The 22,419-nt window shown below is 39.6% G+C and overlaps 2 protein-coding genes across 5 annotated transcripts; one reads left to right on the top strand and one right to left on the bottom strand.

Moving 5' to 3' along the window:
* Positions 1–4,876: 4,876 nt before the first annotated feature.
* Positions 4,877–11,873, bottom strand: kcna7 (potassium voltage-gated channel, shaker-related subfamily, member 7). 4 transcript variants are annotated; one of them, XM_074655897.1, is made up of 4 exons: positions 11,458–11,873; positions 11,134–11,169; positions 9,558–10,328; positions 4,877–6,024 (listed from the first exon to the last, which is right to left on the bottom strand). In XM_074655897.1, the coding sequence occupies exons 3-4, from the start codon at positions 10,239–10,241 to the stop codon at positions 5,095–5,097; spliced, it is 1,614 nt and encodes a 537-aa protein (XP_074511998.1). In that variant the 5' UTR covers positions 10,242–10,328; positions 11,134–11,169; positions 11,458–11,873; the 3' UTR covers positions 4,877–5,094. The 4 variants fall into 4 exon arrangements, with proteins under 4 accessions (XP_074511998.1, XP_074511999.1, XP_074511997.1 ...); XM_074655898.1 differs by having other exon boundaries at positions 9,558–10,303; XM_074655896.1 differs by having other exon boundaries at positions 11,504–11,873.
* A 2,387-nt stretch (positions 11,874–14,260) lies between these two features.
* On the top strand, positions 14,261–20,950 carry hsd17b14 (hydroxysteroid (17-beta) dehydrogenase 14). The gene is made up of 9 exons (XM_074655894.1): positions 14,261–14,503; positions 14,589–14,627; positions 15,112–15,209; positions 15,541–15,607; positions 15,712–15,803; positions 17,146–17,250; positions 17,331–17,398; positions 19,269–19,365; positions 20,723–20,950. The coding sequence occupies exons 1-9, from the start codon at positions 14,422–14,424 to the stop codon at positions 20,867–20,869; spliced, it is 795 nt and encodes a 264-aa protein (XP_074511995.1). The 5' UTR covers positions 14,261–14,421; the 3' UTR covers positions 20,870–20,950.
* Positions 20,951–22,419: the final 1,469 nt, after the last annotated feature.

Raw genomic sequence — 22,419 nt, 5'->3', positions numbered from 1 at the left:
AGACCTCAGATCAGCTCTTACTGCTTGTTTTCCTCCGGTATATGAAATCTTGCAGACACCGCTCGGAGCACTGGAGGACACCAGAGGACACCGGAAGACACAGAGGCACATGATTTTTTTCAGGTTACCTGTTTCATGTACTACTGTCAGGATATAGTGACCGTTTTATAAAAATAACTTTTTTTAATCATATTTGCTCCAATCCCGCCTACTTCAGCTTTAATTGTTCGGTCGCTTAAATATCTGAAACTAGTGAAATTATATATAATTTAATAGATATAAAGCACAGAAAAGCAGTAAATCCTCACATTTTTGAGAATTCAAATATTTGACATTTCTGCTTGAAAAAAACTAAACGATTAATCGATTATCAGTTGCCAATGAATTTCCTCTTGATCAACTAATGTATTAATAATAGAGTAATAACTAATAATAAAGTTTCAGCTCTAAATTTATTTTGTTACTGATTTACAACAAAGTTACAAGCTTTAGTGCACAAATACAATTTTAATTGACTGCTGGAAAACCCAAGATGATTGATGAAGTTGCTTTACAGAGGAAATTACTTTGTTTTTAGTCTTCAGTTAGAGTTAAACTGTTGACTTGACGTCATAGCAATCATATGACAAGTTTCATCTGCTAACAGTTTGGAACAATACGTCTATAATAGTTCAGTCAAAGTCTTTTTTGGATTACATGGAATGAAAAGAACATAACATAAGTCATCTGGATCATATGGCAAAAATGAACATGATCACTTCAAGAGAAAAGATGCTGTGTTTGGTTACTCTAAAGTCCTTCATGTCACATCACTGTAAATTAAATCCAGTGAGACAGATGTCCTGGTTTTAAAACACAGTCTGACACCTAGAGGCAGGATCACTCATCACATGCAACACAGGGCAATACCTACAGTATGCATGCGGTTTATACTGCACAATCTGTAATACACTATTCCTTTTTCTGACCATAATACTGAGATGCACAGCCTCCAGTATGCATCACGCTCTAATAATACTCTATAAATAATACTGTATAAAGGCCTCATGATGCTTTTAAAACATTGTTTAGATTCAAGCAAACATCATCACATTCTCCCCGAGTCACTGCACAGCGAGTCATGTGGAAGGAATTCAGAAATCCATGAGCTGAGTGATTAAATATGATCTTTATTAAATAAAGTAAGATATATATGTATATACATATACACAGCCACATCTTTCCTCAGAATATATGCAGGTCACACTACATCCACACAGGCAAAACAACTTATAAAAGTAGATTTACTTCATTTAGGCGGCTTGAAACATGTTTAAGTCTGCTTGATTTCATGTCGGTTACAATGGATTCAAATGGTGACAAGAAGTCGCAAAAAAAAGTATGAAAATCCTGCAAAGTAAGCAATTTATATCTGCTGCCTATCCACATTCATATTTTCACAAAATATGACTGAATACACTGAACATCATGCTATTGACCTCCTGAAAGGTCTTTAGTTCTGCTGGAATCTGTGTATTTAGCTGCATTCATGGGAAAGGGGACAAATGGGGTAAATTATATAAATTAAACATTTTATCACTATATATACAGTTTTTATTACAGTTTATCATATTATACAACATTTTCCAGAACTTCTAATTGAGAAGCTGTTTCAAGATAAATTGGAATTTCTCATAGTGAGAATTAAACACCTGAAAATTGTAGATACTTCATCTCACTGACGTAAATAATCTTCCAAAGTCATACTGCCATAAAGCAGTCCAGTATCTGCTATGATATACAGTATATACTGTATTGTCATATCTCCCACCTCTGTTAGGAACAAAATGTGCATAACACACGGACAGCATTAAGGAGGATTACTTCACAGAACTGGTCTGAGGATCTGTGGACAATGCGACAATTCATTGTCAGTAACATTTCAGTCAGAGACACGTTCATCAAAGATTTGAGTGTGTAGCTAATAGTTACAAAGTTCAACGAAGGAGTCCGAGCAGCAACGAGGACTATTGATGGAATAACTAACCACCCCGCTAATAAGTACATACATGAACATTAAAGGTGCTCTATACGATAACCATTATTAATATAGCAGCCAACAACTATTGTCTATGTAAAGATATAGAGGAGTAATGTCTACCTGAGCAGAGGATGAAGTCGCTCTCCCTCTGTGTGTAATCAGAGCTTCTCTGTGCTTTGTTGACATAGCCGGGCCGGCCGCACGTGCCTTTTAGTGCATGTTCATGCATGTGAGCATGCCCCACTGGCTATCTCATGGACGCTCTGCTCTCATTCGGCAGTAACAGCTGATAACGCCGTCCTGACCGGCGGTGGCATCGCGGAAGTGTAGCACTTATCCTCCGGTTACCCCTCAGGTTAACACTGTTAGCTCTGATAACAGTGTGTTCTCGTTGACGTGAGGACAAAGCTGTGAAGCTTAGTAACGCCACTGTCAGACCATCAGAGTACAGTATTGCTTCAGTCACTGTAGTTAGTAGAAATGTCAGTTGGCTCTGACCTTTCCAGTTCTGTATCTGTTACACTGTTGTATGTAACATACAGATTGGCTTTGCACCAACTTACATGAACTCTGTCCGCACCGCCGCCAGCCAATGAGCGATCTCTTTGTTGTCAACGTCAGTGCGAGATTACAACACTGCATTCCTGCAGTGACTCTGACACGCACAGGGCATCAACACCTGCAACACTCACTGTACATTTAGTTCCTATATACAGTGCATGTTCACAGCCGCAGTTAATGGCACTGCAGTTCACTTAACACCATCAGATGAATGTGCAGTGAATTGAGTTCCTGCATGCAGCACATTTTCCTTGTCACATTACTGTAAACAGTCATCACAGGTGATGACGTCTCTGTTCGTAGCTTATATTAAGTTTTGGTGTCAGTTTGTGCTTCTCATATAATTTTTCTCTTTACAGCCAGTTAGACTGTTATCAGTTCAATAAATAGGCGTTATTTGTGGTTATAAGCCTCATAGATGTGGGTCAGAAGGTATAGTAGTAGGTTTTTATCATCGATTCACATGGGTGATCACCGAAAGATGGAATAAAAGAAGACGACAGTGACCTCTACTATCCATAGTAGTTATGACAGGAGCAGAAGCGGAAGTTAGGCGCTGTATAGACAGCATGAAACTCCATATGAGATGTGGGGCGGCACGATGGATGTGATACAAAACACATTACTTGCACTCAGGAGACTTTCACCCATGCATCCCGTGTGAAACCAACAACGTCTACTTGTCTTTGTGTTCACAACCTTAAGTTTCACTTTCACTTTTCACGTACTTATTTTAAGCCCAAACCATAGACTGTATAAAATATGGATGTAGTCTCCGTGACGTCATCCATAGGTTTCTGAAGAGACGTTGTGAAGCTCCGGCCGTCGCGATCTTGGCAGTGACGACACAGCATAACTCCCGACTAATCCAGAAATGAGCAAAGAGGTGGATCGTTGGTGGAGTTAAGGCAGACTGGGTGACGCGGCAGAGCAGACAGCTAGCAGCTAGCGACCTCAGACGGCACCCACCTGTCACTCAAAGCGGCTACGCCCTTAATTATGCCGAACTTTAAGTCTTAATATAATTTAAACAGGTGAGTTATATAAAAATTCACCCCCGTACAGTTGTCATGAATGGGGAAATTAGTTATTGGGACCAGAACCGTTTTTTGTACCAGGCTGTAAACATGTTTATTTCTGCTGTAAAGTTGGGGGGTCTATGGGGATTGATTCACTTTTGCAGGCTGTAGTGGCCATTTAATGAACTGCAGTTTTTGACACTTCCACGTTGGCTTCATTTCTCAGCACCGGAGGTTGCCGCTTGGCCAAAACACTATATACAAATATTTTTCCTTAAACTCAACTAGGTGTTTTGTTCCCTAAACCTACAGAAGTTGTAGTTTTGTTTGTGTTCAAAGCATTTTTTTTTTTTTCAGTTATACAACGTATAAGAACGTGTTGATTTTAAGTTTCGCTTTCACTTTTACAACCTAGTCGGTGTAGCAAGCCCCTACTAACCCACATTTATTAGGCTTATAACTGATAACGAAGGACTGATAACGCACATTTAATGAGCTGATAACAGTCGATCGTTTTTGCAATGATGATTACATTCAAGCGAGATGGCCACCTCACAGATCATTTATTAACATTTGTCTCTGTTTTAAAAACATTTTCCAGATTCCTCAAATATTCTTCCATCTGCTGCTCAGTAAAGAAGATTTTTTTAACCTGCTTTCCAAGTTGCTGCACTTTTATTTAACCAAACAAAGATGGCTGAGAGTGTCACTAACTTGCTTTATTTCACGGTGCGTAATTTCTGAATAATTTCATAGCCATTTTCTAATAAGTTTCCCTGAAAGGAATATATAGTTTGGTATTAATTATAGGGAAATAGAAAACAGTATGTAATTTGTACACTTCCAGTAAATAAATTCCAATTAATTGCCTGTGTAACCAAGATAGTGGTTCAGTCAGTGCACTGCAGGTCAACAGAACATGAAAAAACTGTCCACAAGCAAGCATACAAGTCTATATGTAGGAAAAATAACGTTTCCAATAATAATTGTATACTAACTGAATATTTACTTGGGTTTAAATCAATGTTTTCTCTCAGTGAAATTCGAAGTTTCCTCATATTTAATACCAATTTAAATTGTATTTTCCAGGAAACTTCCTTTGAAATTATTAAGTGAATGGAAATTATGGGCCCAAAACGAACAAGAAGGCACAGAACGTCACTTTTAGCTGCCATATTTGTTTAGGTTAAGAAACAGAGTTGCAACTTGGGAAAGAAATTAAAATCTATGTTGCGCAGCAGGATAGAGCTGGATATAGGATTATTTGAGGAGTCTGCATAAATAACATTCATTTATTGAGAAACAGTGACAAAGATGCTTACTGTATATAAATAAGTCAAATATAATCATGCAAAAGCCTAAAATTTAACAAATTCGAGCTTATATCAGTCTTTGTGTACATGTTGTATGTTTTCTCTCGTGTCTCTCTGCCGGTCGGTAAGCCATTCTCCTTTTCTTGATGTGAGGCAGTGATAAATGACCGTCCTCTCTCTGTTACACCTGAGTGACCAGAGGTTCCTTGAGGTAGAAGTTTATCACTCTCCGATCACCGTCCTGTCCGGCACAAAGCCCTGTCAGGAGAGTCCCGTTGAGCGGAGGGCAGATACCCCTGCTGTCCTGCCCATACAGGGTTGCATAATCTCCCATGTGTTCATGCCCTTCGTCCACTCCTTCCTCATATTCCCCTTCTTCATCGTCATCTCCCTCCCAGAGTGACGTGGAGACATGTGTGTGCTCGGTCATGACCTCACACTCCATCTCACGATGGTAGAAATAGCTGAAGTTGGACACGATGACGGGCACTGGCAAAGAGATGGTGAGCACGCCGGCGATGGCGCACATGGAGCCCACGAGCTTCCCCCCGACCGTCTCCGGGTACATGTCCCCGTAGCCGACCGTCGTCATGGATACCACAGCCCACCAGAACGCCTCAGGGATGCTGGTGAACGCCGTGTCAGGACTGTCCACCTCTGCAAAGTAGGCAGCACTAGAAAAGAGTATGACTCCGATGAAGAGGAAGAAGATGAGCAGGGCGAGCTCTCTGAGGCTGGCCTTCAGCGTCTGGCCCAGGATCTGGAGGCCCTTGGAGTGACGAGAGAGCTTGAAGATCCTGAAGACCCTCACCAGCCTGATGACCCTGATGAGGGCCAGGGATACGGATGGCTGCGCGTCTTTGTCCTTATACATCTCCGTGAACAGGGTGACGAAATAGGGAATGATGGCGAAGAAGTCGATGGTGTTCATGACGTCTTTGAAGAAGTGCACCTTGCTCGGAGCGCAGGTGAAGCGCACAATGAGCTCAAAGGAGAACCAGACGATGCAGATCGTCTCTACGATGAAGAAGGGGTCCTGGAAGGGAGTGAAGCCAGGTGAGACCGAGATGGTTTCGTTCGCTATGGTGGGGTGAGGCATGGTGATGAATTGCTGCAAAACAAAGGATGAAGGAAAAGTGGTTACAGTTGCACTCAGGAGTAAAGAAATCAAAGCAGATACCACGCCATCATCTGTTGTTTATCCAACATGAGTTGGAAGGAGAAACAGGATATAGATATGAGATATGAATATCTCCATGGAGATGATGTTTACAGAAGAGGAAACAAGGACAGAGGATAAGTGAGAAGAAGCAATTATTCTGAAAGTTTGTCCTCAGCACATTTGAAGTATGACACCTGTCATCAGGATCTGATCGAGCCTGAGAGATCTGTGATACTGTGCTAACTTTTCTCTCCTCTCCATTTTCACTACACCGGCTTTAATTTTCCTCTCGGACTTTTATATAAATCTGTTTCTCTATATTTAAACACACACACAAAAAAATAAGTTCATGTGACGCTGGGTAGCGTTACACCCCAGACACGGGCACGGCCGAGGCATCTGACACTTCCTTTAACCCGGCTGCTTGTTTTTTTCTGGGAAGGAGGTGCGGGTTTGAGATGGCTGGGTATTAGTGTCTGTTAACAAGTTAGATAGAGTTACTCTACAAGCTTCTGGTGGCCTCGCAGCACATATTGTATGTATTAATATGTTTCTCTCTGTCCATCAGCCTTGTCTTCATGTTTCTTTACACTAACCAACCTGTTTGCAACATTTACAATGTTAATCCTTTGACTGACACAGCTCAGATGAGGCTGGCTTTGAATTTTAAAGGGTCAGTTCTCACTTACGATTATTGAGATCTAGCCATTAAGATAATTACATTTTTGAGATCTACACCACTCCACCAAATTTCTGCCACCCCTAAAAAATACGGTAGTTATATTGAAAACTGTAGATGCTGCTGGAAAAACATGTTTTAGCCATGCTAACGAATTAGCTAATGATGATGTCAATGTTGGTCTGCCTGTTGGTTGGTCCACCACTTTGGTCCAGACTGAAATATCTCAACAGCTATTGGATTGATTGCCATTAAAGTTTTAAAAAACATTCATGGTTCCCAACATATAAGAAGTGGACGTAGTCAACGTGACGTCACCCATTGGTTTGTGGACTGCCGTTTTGAAGCCTCGAGTTCGGCATATTGACTGTTGCCATCTTGTTTTTTTGCAACCAGAAATGAGGGTGGAGCTAAGTACAACCAAACGCTGAACAAGACATTTTTAGGCGACCAAGTTGTTATATATGTTATAATCAACTTTCATGAACTGAAAACAAACTGTGAAAGGGTTAAAGTTCTAAGACGAAATCACGGACAACTCACAGACCGGACAATGCCGTGGTAGCGACCTGTCAATCACAAGGTAGCCACGCCCTAAAGCGCACCCTGCTTTTATGGTCTATTTGACTCTAAATGGGACCATAATTTACTAAATGAACATCATGCTGTGTTGAAGAAGACTTGAAACTAGTGGTTGAGACCATAAACTCATGTTTACAATGTTTACTGAGGTAATAAATCACGTGATAAGTAGGCTCATTTTCTCATAGACTATCTATACAATAGGACTTCTTTTTGCAACCAGAGGAGTCGCCCCCTGCTGGCTATTAGAAAGAATGAAGGCACTTCCACATTGGCTTCACTTTTCAGACCTTGAGGTAGCCCACTGGTATGAACACTAATGACCTTGTGATCCTCTGACTTTTCATCTTTTGTGAAATATTCACTTAAAGATTACCATCAGCGGCATTCATACTTTGTGTTTAGCGCTAATTAGCAAATGAGGTTGAGCTTGTTAACACGCTTAACTACTGTAAGATGGTGAACATGGTGAACATTATACCGGCTAAACACCAGCATGTTAGCACGCTGAAGTTAGCATTTAGCTCAGTACAGCCTCACAGAGCTGCTAGCATGGCTGTAGATGCTTAATCTTGTTCAAATGTTGTTCAAATGTCACCTCCATTGTATTGGGGATGGCAGAAATCACAGCAGTCAATATATCAAAACTTGGGCCCATAGATTTTTTGTGATTTAAGTTGAGACCATGATCCTTAAGCCATTTAAAATATATGGTAAATGGTAAATGGACTTGGACTTATATAGCGTTTTCTAGTCTTCAGACCACTCAAAGCGCTTTACACTACATGTCAGTATTCACCCATTCACACACACATTCATACACTGATGGCAGAGGCTACTAAGGTGCCAACTTTGCCCATCAGGATTTAATCTAAATACTCATTCACACACCGATGGCTATGCCTCCGGGAGCAATTTGGGGTTAAGTGTCTTGCTCAAGGACACATCGACATGTGACCCGGAGCAGCCGGGGATCGAACCACCGACCTTCCGATTGGTGGACAACCTGCTCTACCCCTCTGAGCCACAGCCGCCCTACATGTAACCTATCATACAGAACCAACAACATTCATGTATCAGCATCTAACAAAACAAATTTGGTCACCACCATCTGGTTAGTGAGTGATTGCGTGGGGACGGCTGTGCATGCAGGTTTTGTTTTGTTTGTGTATAGCGTTTCAACAGCGTTAAATGCTCTGATCATATATATCTATGTATGGGAGTAACAGAGCAGTGTTGGTGGTGATGGGGAACGTAAATTCAGCGCGCACCGCTGCGGTGTCACTTCTGCTGCTCGTCTCCAGGCTACAAGGAGCGAATGCAAGGCTAATTTCATATTGCCGCGGTCATCAGAAAAGTTGATCTGTGAGCCTCTTTTCGATGCTGTTTTCAGTGTGTAGCCTATGAGTCACAGCGTTTATTAATACAGACATTCGTTTATGTGTTGATGTGCTCTTAGAGTTGTCCTTCCTCTATATTTAGCCTTTTAGATCTCCAAGGAGTAATGTGAGACAAGGCCATCTCCTTTCCTTCGCTTCACACTTGCCTCTTTACCTCTAACTCATTCCACTCTCTCTCTCTCTTCTCAATACTTCTGAAGTATCCACTCCACCTGAATGTGCTTGTTGGCTCTGGTAGTTGTCCAAGAGTGTCCGACAAGGCGTATCATCTCCACAACGTAAACCTCCATCCAACCTGTTCTGTCTGCCCTCGTCTTTCCTTACTCTTGTTTTTCCACCGGCGGTTTAACTGCCCTCCTTATCTCCTTCATTCCTTCCCCTCAATCTGAGTAGATCAGATTTAACGACAAGTCCAAAATAATCTCAGGAACACCTCGCCCTCGCCTTCTCTTCTCTGTCCGCTGCCTTTTCTTTCTCTTCCCTCGATCTTGATTCCTAACTTTCTAATCATCTTTCGGTTTTACTCTCCTTTTCCCCCTCAGAATTGAGAGAGGAGATAAAGACGTGTTGACCTCGTGCTGCAAGAGCTGGCTTATGTTTGGCAAGGTGACACCTGTCAGCACATGTTGTCCTTCTATGTTCACCTCTTCACTCCTTCGCAGTGTTAAACTCTGATCTCTTTGCACCTTGTCAGCTAACTGCCCGTTCCTTCACTTATCTGGTTGTCTCCATACACCTCCATCTCCATCTCCATACACTTCCATCTGCAGCCTCCTCTCTGTTTCACTCGTATGTGTCAGCTCCATGCAGACCATCCTCACCTCCCTCTGTTCCTTCTCATTCCTGAACTCCGGCAGAGTCTCCAGGCAGAAGATGAGAATAGAGAGCACAATGACCATGACGCTGATGATGGCGATGATCCGAGCTCCACCGGAGGACTCCGGGTACTCAAACAGCATCCAGAGGCGACGCTGCAAGTTGTTGGCGGGTAAGGGCCTCTCCTCCTCCTTGGGGAAGCCCTCGTCCGCCTTGTAGCGGTCGATGGTCTCCTCTCCGAGCTCGTAGAAGCGCAGCTCCTGCAGGAACATATCAAGAGGGACGTTGGCGGGCCTCCGCAGCCTCCCGCCTGACTGGTAGAAGTACAGGATGGCGTCGAAGCAGACGCGGCTCCTGTCCAAGAAGAGTTCGTTCCGTATGGGGTCGAAGTAGCGAACGCGACGACGGGGGTCACCCAGCAGGGTGTCGGGGAACTGGGCAAGGGTGCGGAGCTGGGTCTCGTAGCGCATCCCCGACACGTTCATGGCCAGACGTTCAGTCAGAGCCCAGCCGCTCCTCGAATGACGGCGACGTTTCTCCTTCTTGGCCTCTCCGCTAGGCTCCTTCTCACTGCTTTCCTTCTCCAGCTTATTGTGCTTGTCTATGGTCCACTTTTCTTCATCACCGACCTCCTCGGCTTTCTGCCCTCCTCCACCTCCTGTACCTCCTCCTTTGTCTTGCTGATCCATCACTCAAGTCTGTGTTTCTTTCTTTCTTGTGATTCCTGTCTTACTTTTCTTGTCTCTTCTCTCTGGAGCAAACAAATCAAGGTTAACCTGGCAATGCAGAAACAACACAACAAGGAAACATGGGTAGATAAAAGCGAAAAAGAAATACAATAGCACAGGGTAATATTTAATACTTTCAAGACGGTGGACCACCATGGGGCCTTATTTTGGAAAAAATATGAACGGTAGTCAACGGGAAGAGACAAATGTTTTTTTTATCCCATTTGAATTGCACCATTAATCAAACATATAATATAGTCAATTTAAAACATAATTTTGCCAGACTGTGAAGACTGGGAAGACTGGGAAAATACGTAATTAGAAAGACTACACACCCAAAAGTCGTGTGAGTGACGTCTCTCTCGCTAGAGCTACGATGCCTGTGTGTTTACTGGGATGTACTCACCACAGCATCAGGTTTCGCTCGTTCTTTGGCTTCCTGGCTGATAAAAAGTCCAGGAGTCGCTGGATAAAATGTGGAACATAGCTAAGTTAGCTAGCTAGCTAGTGTTGGTGACATACATAGTACAAGACGAGAGATGTAGTTCTTTGAGCGGTTTCACACAAAACTAAATGATACTACGACAAACTGTGTCTTTCTTGACTTGATCGGGATCAAAAAAATATTTGTCTCTTGCCGTTTACCAGTGCACATATTTTTCCTGAGATAAGGTCTCATGGGGACTTCGTCTCTCTATTCAAAAAGCTTAATAATATCAAATAAATTGTCCCTTAGTTGTTCAATTTTGTCATAAAATCCACCGACCGGTAACACACCCTCACGAATAATACATTATTATTTTGCCAGAATATTTTGAAATTGATCAACAAAATATTTAAATCAAAATCTCACCTCAGTCTTTTTCTGTAAATTCAGCTGAGCAATTTTCTGGACAACAGAAAAAATATTATTTAGATCACATTACAATAAACTGTATAGAAATTAGCTTAAATTATGTGATGGAAAGAGTGATTTTCATTAAAAAATAATAAAAGCACTGACCATACCATTAAAAACAAAGCAGAATCTGTACCAAAATATCTCCAGTTTTTACATTAAATGGTAGATTTATGCTATTTTTGAACCTTTTTCCACTATATTCGGTACTGTAAATAACATCATGCAGACTCTCCGTGCAAAATGCTCCATACATGCAGTCCGCTTCATGCTCATCACCAGTTTATCACCATGTCCAGTTCACCCAGTAGAAGCCTCCTCTCACCCGTCTGCCTGCCAGAGCTGCTGGTTCAAACTAATCACACCTTCAGAGAGTGACCATCACTCCTACTGTACCTCCACCTCAGGGTGCCTTTTGGGCTGACCCTTGCCTTCGTCTGAGACAGTTTGTGTATCAATTCCCTCATCATGAAGTCCAGACACCTCCTCCTCCTCCTGCATGTTGTCCCACCTTCATGTGTCATGTTTGGGGGGAGGAAGAGGAGGGGAGGTGGCAGAGGGAGCAATGTGGCTCCTTCAGGGGCTGCTGGCTGGGGTGTTAATCTGCAGAGCGGGTGAAGTTAAGATAGTTTAGCTTGTTTGTAGGTCACTCACGGTCCTCACTTGTGCTCTCTCTCACGCTCAGTGTACCCCTGGGGAATGCTGTCGGGCTGAAATTCAATCGTCGACCCTCACCTCCTCCAAGAGCACCGCTGCCTCTTCTCCCTCTGACCCCAACAACCTTTCCTGACCGAAAATGTCAACCTCTTAACCCTTCACTCTTGCTTAAACATACTGTTTGCAAGCATGTGTGCAACATGAACTTGCACACTCAGAGAAACATTTTAAGAAAAGGAAAAGTTGTGGTGGTGATTATCGTGATTTACACTCTGAATGAGACCACAAATATGTGGATTTTTCTTTGGTTTCTGTCCCCTCTAACTGCTTTCATATTTGCTGTCATCATCCTATTTTAAATTACATTTAATTAGACTGCGGCTTGTGCAAAATAGTCCACAAATTTAAAACACGGCAAATGAAACCTGACTTGACCTAAATATAAATCTGGATGTCTGTGGTTATTTTAGACTCATCATGAAGTCTACACTCAAGCATGTCTGTGTGGCAACTGTCTGTGTACAGTAAAAACTACAACTCCCATAACAGGAAGCACTATGCAAATGTTACCTTCAAATACTGGGGTAAATTAAATAAACACAAAATTGGACACTGTCAAAATCAAAATGTAGCGCCATCATCTGGTTAAAATTAGGGCTTTCAAAGTTAATGCGACAATATTGCATTCACGCAAATTCAGTTTTAAAGCCAGATTGAAGATACTGCTATCATATGAAACTAGAAAACCTAAGAAAGCTTGTCACAAAGGAGGTTAAATAACACTCCAAACTTATGCAAAATGTTGGCGTGGAAAAACTGGCATGGCCATGTTCAAAGGGGTCCCTTGACCTCTGACCTCAAGATATGTGAATGTAAATGGTTTCTATGGGTACCCACGAGTCTCCCCTTTACAGACATGCCTACTTTATGATAATCACATGCAGTTTGGGGAAAGTCATAGTCAAGTCAGCACACTGACACACTGACAGCTGTTGTTGCCTGTTGGGCTGCAGTTTGCCATGTTATGATTTGAGCATATTTGTTTTGCTAAATGCAGTACCTGTGAGGGTTTCAGGAAAGTATTTGTCATTGTTTTGTGTTGTTAATTGATTTCCAATAATAAATATATGCATACATTTGCATAAAACAGCATATTTGTCCACTCCCATGTTGATAAGAGTATTAAATACTTGACAAAAATTACAGGTACATTTTGAACAGATACATTTTTTTTTATTAATTTGAATAATTAATTTGCGATTAATCGTGATTAACTATGGACAATCATGCGATTAATCACGATTAAATATTTGAATTGATTGACAGCCCTAGTTAAAATGTTAATTTTTCCAATACTTTTACATCAATACATCAAAACAAGCCTCATCTGTACTTTGTGTTTAATGCTAATTAGCACATTTTAACAAACTAACACGCTAAACTAAGATGGTTAACATGATAAACATTACACCTGCTAAACATTGTCATGTTAGCATCGTCATTGATGCTGATGTTAGCACAACAGGTTTGCTCCAGCTGGTGGGCGATGCTTGGTATTTCCTCAACTGATCTCAACATGACGGCTGGGTCACAAACTTTCTCATTTTACAGCTAAACAGTATACTACAAGAAGTTTCTGAAAACATTTTATGTGAGAAATAGGCATTACAGTAACAGAATATTGATTCATATTTGATCAGCGCTGCCTATATTCATCCATCCATCCATTTTCTTTCCGCTTATCCGGGGCCGGGTCGTGGGGGCAGCAGGCTATAAGCAGGGAATTCCAGACGTCCCTCTTCCCAGCAAAGCCTATGAAAAGGAGGCTGGGTCACGGGGGACATGGGTCTTGGGGTATGGGGTAGTACACATGTGCAGTGTAACAGAAGCTGCGTTCGTGCGTTGTGATTGGCTCAATTTCGGCGAGTGCAGGCGAGATTTTACTGCACATGTGTTATACCCCCGGAGATATGACACTTGACCCAGCCTCCTTTATGTGGGCCTTGCTCCCCAGCAACGTTTCCCAGCTCTTCCTATTGACAGTCTGATCGGAGCTGGCGAGCGATTGACAGCTGCTCAGAGATGGCAGGCTCCAGCTCTGCTCTGATTGGTTGTTGTGAAATCCTGCAGATGCCATTAGGAGCACCTGAGGACACAGAGGCACATGTTTTTTTTAGATTACCCGTCTCATGCACTACTGTCAGGATATAGTAACCGTTTTATAAAAATAACTTATTTTAATCATATTTGCTCCAATTCCACCCACTGCAGCTTTGATAAGACTTCCATGTTCTTTATTTAATTAAGTTCACAATTTGGCGACTAAATTCCCCACTTCTTTGAATGAACTTTGAGATTTCCAATACTACCAACAGTGCCTGAAGGCAGCAAAGCAAACCCCGTGATGTGGTGGAACTTTGAACTTCACACACAAACTGCTATTGGTGAGGAAGTGAAGAGGAAGAGGCGCGAGATACAGTAGTACGTGCTGAATAATCAGAATATATAATAATATAATATAAAGCAATATAAACAGGCTCCTTGGCGTAGTGTTGCAGGTATTTGAGGTTATTGTCATCAGCCGAAATGTCCCTCCGATACCACAACAAAGTTGTCATTGTGACTGGAGGATCCAAAGGGATTGGCAGAGGGATTGTCAAAGTGTTTGGTAATTATTCTTAATTATAATGTGGATTAATTTGTGATCAGAGCAAGGATTGATTGCACTGAACATTTTTGCATTTCTGTTTTAGTGGAGAATGGAGCCAAAGTGATGTTTTGTGCAAGAGGAGGTTAGTAATATTATTTTATATTTTTACTTATTTTTCTATTTTTTGTATATAATACGTTTTTCCTGTATCTATTTTATATTATTATTAGGTTTGTTAAGTTTCTTTGTACCGTGAATGTTTGTTCTGTTTTTTCAAAATGAACAAAAACAGGAAATACCAGTCTGAAAGTACTCCCAGTGTTATTGTGACTAATACATTGCACATTTTAATAACTTTATAGCCTACACTATACCGGTTAATAGTAAAGCACTGCATCTTTTTTTATAGGCTCGTTTTTTTACATGTAGAATCTTAATCTGAAAAGTAATTAGGTGTCAGATGAATGTAGTTGAGGAGAAGTATACAGTAAAAGTAAAGTACAAGTACCTCAAAATTGTGCTTGAGTAAATATACTTAATATGTCCACCACTGGTTGTAAATGAAGTACAGGAGTTGTAATAAAATAATTTTTTTCCCATTATAATTACACATATATTACACACAGGTGCAGCAGGTGAGGCTCTGGAGGCGGAGTTAAACAAAGCAGGACCAGGCTCATGCAAATTTATCACATGTGACATCTCCAAAGAAGATGACATCAAGGTAATGTGCAGCTTTAGTGTTATTGTTCTGGTTATGTTGTACTCAGATTTATAGTTATGATCACAAGACAGTGTGTCCTGTTTATCATCTGACTTCACCTCAAGGCCAAAACATCCTAAAACACAGATTTATTCTCACCAAAATGTCAACGTTTGTATTTTTATTTGTCTCACCTGGTAAAACTAGTCTGATAACTTCATCACTGTCCAACCGTTTGCATTCAGCCATGGTTGTAAACCTGCTCTGTGTTTGCTGTTTGCTGTTTGCTCTGCTGAGTGAAGCTCTTTCTGTGTTTATCTGGTTTCTTGTTCAACTGGTCGTCTTTCAACAGAGACTGATTGCAGTCACAGTGGAGCATTATGGACACATTGACTGCCTGGTCAACAACGCAGGGTGGCGTGAGTCTCACACTTCTTTCTTCCCTCCAGCAGATGTGATTGATGAGGTCACGAGGAGGCTTTCATTCTTAATTTATCTCTTTTTTTTATTTACCGTCGTTCAGACCCACCTCATAAACCAACTGATGACACCACAGCAGAGGAGTTCAGGGATCTGCTCAATCTGAACCTCATCAGCTACTTCTTGGCTTCTAAAGTAATGTTTCCAACTTGTGTAAAACTTATTAAAATTACAGATTATGACTTTCACCCATATATGCTGTCTTCTATAGAAGCAAAAAGAGGCTGTACGGATTTGACTCTTATAAGCAACCGAACACTTAATTGTGAAATTTAATCACAAGTGAATACTTTATTGTTATTATAATTATTATTGACAATAATAATAATCATAATAATAATAATAATAATAATAATAAAAAGACAACAGGAAACAAGGGAAGGTGTGTATTTTTAATATTTACTCTGACAAACATCTATCGGAATTTATGTGATCCGAAGTAAGTAACAATTGTTTTATAATAATAATGATGATGATAATAATAATAATAATGATAATAATAAAACGACCAGACACAAGGGAGAGAGTGTATTTTTAATATTTTACTCTGACAAACATCTGTCTGAATTTATGTGATCCAAAGTAAGTAGTATTGATTTTTTATTGTTTTATTATTATTAATAACAAGAGAGAAGTCAGGAAACGAAGGAGGGAGTGTATTTTTAATCTTTTACTCTGTCAATTATCTATCTAATTTATGTGATCCGAAGTAAGTAAATATTGTTTTTTTATTGTTTTATAATAAGAATAAGAATAAGAAGAATAAGAATAAGAATAATACAATGACAGGAAATGAGGGAGGGGTGTATTTTTAATATTTTATTCACAAATTCCGATTTTATATGTCCAATGTTGAAAAAAAAAATTATTCAAATTAATCTAAAACTTGGAGTCAAAACTGGATTTGTGAAATTCAGGAACCAAAATTCAAGATAAAAAAAAATTCAAAACATGAACCTTGGGGCACCGAGGATCATCAATTGAGCCTGAATAGAATTGATCAGGTCACATGATCCAAGAAAGAGATGAAGATTGAAATGAGCTGAGAGGGGAATTCAAAACTCACGGATTCAGAAAAATCTGATTTTCAGTCAAATATTTCAGCGGTTTGAATTCATTTCCAACATGCAGTTTTCAATACTGATTAGTGGATTCACATTTAAGTCATCAGTTGCTTATAAAATTAAAATGATCTCAATGTATGTATGTATGTATGTATGTAGGTATGTATGTATGTATGTATGTATGTATGTATATGTGTATGTATGTATGTATGTATGTATGTATGTATGTATGTATGTATGTATGTATGTATGTATATGTGTATGTGTATGTATGTATGTATGTATGTATGTATGTATGTATATGTGTATGTATGTATGTATGTATATGTGTATGTATGTATGTAGATGTGTATGTATGTATGTATGTATATAGGATCTTTGAAGTGATAATGGAGGTCTCACTCTCTCTTCAGTATGCGTTGCCGTACCTACGACAACGGCAGGGAAACATCATAAATGTGTCCAGTCTGGTGGCAACCATCGGTCAGAAAGATGCTGCACCATATGTTGCCACCAAGGTGAGTTCTTCTTCCAGGCAACAAGTGTCATTATTCCCTAAATCTCAGCTGAATTGGTCATGTGCTCTTTTCTCCACTAGGGGGCGATAGTCTCCATGACAAAGGCGATGGCTGTGGATGAGAGTCGCCACAATGTGAGAGTGAACTGGTGAGACAAACTGCAGTGTAATTCAGATGAACCAACTTAATTTAAAGTGCTGTTATCAATTTAATTATTTTTAAAGTAAGTTTTTAACTTTACTTGAGTGAAAGTATAAAAGTAACAGTCATGCAATCAAAATCTAACTTAAGTGAAAGCACAAAAGTATTATCAGCAAAATGTATGGTTTAAAAGTAAAAATACTTCCACAATCAAATGTCCCGTGCAACTGATATATTATTATTTATGACATTATTAGATTAATTAACTGATGCATCATCAATGTTGGATTACTGTTGTAGCTGCTCCAGATGGCACTAGTTTTAACTACTTTATATACATTTAGTACAGTGGTTCCCAACCTAGGGGTCTGGCCCCTTCATAGGGTCACCAGATAAATCTGAGGGGTTGTGAGATAATTAGCGGGAGAGAGTAGAAGGAGAAACAACGTTCTGATACAAAATCTATTTTTTATTATTTGGAATTTCCTCTCATCTTTGCTTTTTGTGAAATATTTGATATTTCTCAGTTATTTAAATTAAACCATGTGAGAAGTTTAGAGGGAAGTTGTGACAAAGGGCTCCAACTATTCACTGTTTATATGTATGTAAGGACTCACAAGCCAAAAAGGTTGGTAACGACAGGTTTAATCTTTAATAATGGATTGTTTTTTATAAGATTATCATGTGCTGAATCTAAAATCTTAATCTGAAGAGTAACTATTTCAATCGTATAAATAAAGTGGAGTAAAAGGTACAATATCTCTCCGAAACAGCATAAAGTAAAAACACTCAAGCGAAGTATTAGTACCTCAAATTTGTACATACCTGTAAGTACAGCTCTGGAGTAAATGTATTTAGTTATTTCCCACCACACATTGGCACATAACAATAACGAAATCTGATAATAAAGTCAGAAGTTACGTCTAAAACTTTGTGTGGAGAACCGCTACGTCACACTTGGTGAGCGTGTTGCTGGGGACCCAAGGGAGTGCAGTGTCGAATGTGGTGCAATTTGTCCAGATGGTGGCGCTTTAACAATGAACTTTTCGTTTTGGCCTGTAACCTTTTGAACCGTAGGACTTTTTTTTTTCCTGGATTTGGTAGGTCCAGACAAATCTGTATATAAACCGCCTAAACTAATTTCCTGCGATTTCAAATTTTGTCCAAATCTGAGTTTTTGCTACTTCTCCTTCACATTTTGAGCAATCGTCACCAAATTTGGTACAGAACATCTCTGGGCCAAGCCGAAAATAGGCACTATGTTGGATTTTTGATGCTCCATACAGTTTTGCTATAGCTGGCCCTCAAAGTTAGCTCAAATGCTGTGGGCAGGGCTTATATTACAAAATAAATGTCATATCTCCTGAACGCTTAGTGCTATTATGACCAAATTTGGTGGACATGTGTAGATATGATGTCTGAGTGACTACAACAAATTTTGTGCCATTCGGACAATAGGTGGCGCTGTAGCAGCATCATTTATCTATAAAAGAAGGAATCTCAGTGTGACTGTGTATGTACAGTGTATATGGATATATAGGATATAAAACAGAAAAACAAACATCATTGCATTAAGACGCTGTAACCAACTTAATTCTTTTTGAAAAATGATTAAACAGATTCTAACTATTATGATACATTTTCTTTCAGCTGACTGATTTATTAAACATTTCAGCATTAAAATGATAGAAACCATCCACTGATATTTAAAACATATAAGACTCTCTTATATGAGCAGTCTCTGCAACAATGCCTCGGTCCTTTTTCTGGAGTAACTCTGCTGATTTATATAGTAAAGTATCTGAAAATATTGAACTAGCTATAATCTAACAGTACCCTCTCTTGTCTGTAGTAATACTGTCTGCCATGTGTTGCAGCCTCTCTCTAGGTAATGTGCTGACTCCTCTGTGGGAAGACTTAGCACGACAGACACCAGATGCTGCAGCAGCCATTAAAATGGGAGAAAATTATCAGGTAAGTTGTCACAGTGGAGCCGAGAGTTCCTACACGGGGCGAGAAAGATGTGGAAGGGGAATGGCACAAAAACTTTGGAAACTAAAAAAGAAAGACGTTTGATTTGTTGAATGTGGGAACTCTTGTTGAACTTAAATCCTATCATCAGGTCCAATATTAATAGTTTTTCAGCAGCATTTAACAGAGTATTTGTGAGTAAAGAAAATACAGCACAAGAATATTAAAGAGAAGTTCCCCTGAGTTCTTTTCAGCTGCAGAGAAACTTTTGGTTTCTGCTGAGCCGATGAAGCAGCTAAAAACCCAGATAAGACTCACACCCTGCAACATTGTTGTGTTAATAATCCAAAGTGCCACGTACTGCGGTCGCTCTATTGGGTTGTAAATGTTAACTCCCTCAATCCTGAATCCAAACAAAGAGTTTCTGCAGGCTGCTTTTTTTTGCCATGCAAATTACAGTTTTCTTTTAATCCCAGTCATTGGAGGTATTTGAAGCTAACAGGGTGAAAATACACTGTAACACCAGACTGTGGTCCTAAAGAAGAGAGGAAGCAGCAGGATAGTGATATCATGACGTTGTTTGGCAAAACGTTTTAATGAAGTTTTATTAGGGCTGAATGATTTTGAAAATATCTAATTTTGATTATTTTGACTGATATTGCAATTGCGATATGATTTGCTATATTCGAAGGAATGATCATTTTTGCATCATTATGCTCATTTTCATTGTAAAACACATTAAAATGATTATGGTCAGGCCAGGACATCTCTGCAGCACCACAATATTTAATTTAAAATCATATTTTGACACACATTTTGTCTTAACAACTCAATAAAATTTGATTAAATGTGCAGCCCTAGTTTTATGTAAAATTTCATATTGATATTTGATCTAATAACAATGTTATCGTTATACATTTAAATATGTCTCTGTTCTTAGTTCTTTTCCATTTTCCAGTTATTTACTACAGTGTTAATAGAGGAGGCGGAGGAGGAGGAGGAATTATTACTTTATACACTTTATTTCCTCCAGTTTTTCCTGTCATTCAGATAATGATAATGAGGAAGTTTGTAGTTTTCCCAGTTGCGAGTTAAATCTGCAGTTTTTTGCATGTAGTATTGCAGGAAGCAAAGAACATAAGAGGGCCCTCCAACCAATTTTGAAATGCTTGTTTTAGTTGGCAAATAGCTAAAAGCCGATAACTTCCTTTTGACAGATCAGCAGCAACTGTATAAACAGCTGCAGGTGAATAAAACACAAACACAAGGAGGTCACATAATGCAACCACAAACCACAAACAAAAAAATGCTGTTGGAAAGTGAACAGGAATGAGAAATGACCTGTTGTTTGGTCAAACAGCTGCTGGGTCGTATGGGGACTGAGGAGGAGTGTGGACTGACTGCCTTGTATCTGGCTGCTGATGCTACTTTCTGCACCGGGATCGACTTGCTGTTCAGTGGCGGAGCTGAACTCAACTACGGCTTCAAGAGTCAGATCCCTTCCTGACTGTCACTGAATACAGATCCCTTAGATCATCAAGTAAACATCTCCTCACTGTACCTAGAATAAATATGGTGTCTAAAGTCATTATGGTCCTACTCTCTGAAATTTCCTACAACATGAAATAAGGTCTGCTAACAACATGTCTTTTTTTCACAAGCTTTTAGTTAGCTTTAAAGTGTGTGGTTGTATTATTATTATTATTCCCGAGTGTTGTTTTAGTAGCGTTAAGGCCTCGTCTATTAGAAACAATTAGGAAAAAAAGATCACCACAGCATTTTATGAAGTTTTTAAAGACAGTGTTTTAACACACAGCTCAACTGAACCCGGGTAAAAGAGGTTAAGACATACAATATATATGACATATAACCACAGTGCAAATAAGTAAATACAAAATCCTGAGAAGTGGGATCTATTCAGCATGTTTATTATAGATGCCAGAATGGTATAAATAAGAGTTAAATAAGAATATTTCTTGAAATGTACATTATAAATGCATTATTAATGACAGTATTGCACAGTTTATGCTTATTTTTTTGTTTGTGTGTGCTGATAACAATACTAAGATGGTTGTAAATACAGGGAGAATTTTCATTCAATAAAATAAAAAATGACATGTCATTAAAGCTGAAGTAGGCGAGATTGGAGCAAATATGATTTAAAAAAAAGTTATTTTTATTAAAACGGTCGCTATATGGTGACAGTAGTTCATGAAACAGGTAACCTGAAAAAAATCATGTGCCTCTGGTGTCCTCCGGTGATCCTAACGGCATCTGCAAGATTTCACAGACTGGAGGAAACCAGGCGGTAAGAGCTGATCTGCGGTCCGCTCTCCAGCAACCATCTATGAGAGCCGACTGTCAATCACTCGCGAACTCCGACCAAACGATCAAACTAGGCAACGCTGATCAAATATGAATCAATATTATGTTACGTTAATGCCTATTTCTCGGCTCAAATGTTTTCAGAATCATCTTGTAGTGTACTGTTTAGCTGTAAATTGATAAAGTTTGTGACGCCGCCGCCGCCATCGTGAAATCTGGTGAAGAAACGCCAAGTACCGGTCACATGACCGGAGCACAGCCAATAGGAACGCTCTCTCAATGAAATTACCTGAGATTGGTCAAAGTCTCCCGTCACGGCTAGATTTTTTTAAAGTCTGAAAACAGAGCCATGAGGAGGTGCAGAAGTCTAGTTTTCTCTCAGAACACTTGAATTACAATATGCTGAAAGGTTATTATGGATTTTTTTGCCCAATGATGCCAAAAATATATACAGCCTACTGCCACTTTAAATGTCCAAAATGCATCAGACGTTTTTAGATGACTTGCAATAATGAGATACTTATTTGTGCTGGCTTATTTTTGTATAAAGTGAATGAAAATGAATTATTCTGACATAAATGCATGTGCTTCCCCAAACTTGTCTCCCATAAAAAATGTTTACATACAACTTATTTGTTTTACCAAATGCATTTTGTGGAAAACATAATTTCAACATAGATTTTTTTGTTTGTTTGAATGAAGGATTTTTTTTTTTTTTGTCACTTTTGACTT

Source organism: Sebastes fasciatus, chromosome 13 (assembly GCF_043250625.1).
Source record: "Sebastes fasciatus isolate fSebFas1 chromosome 13, fSebFas1.pri, whole genome shotgun sequence".
Lineage (NCBI taxonomy): Eukaryota > Metazoa > Chordata > Actinopteri > Perciformes > Sebastidae > Sebastes > Sebastes fasciatus.
This window is presented reverse-complemented; position numbering and strand designations above follow the sequence as displayed.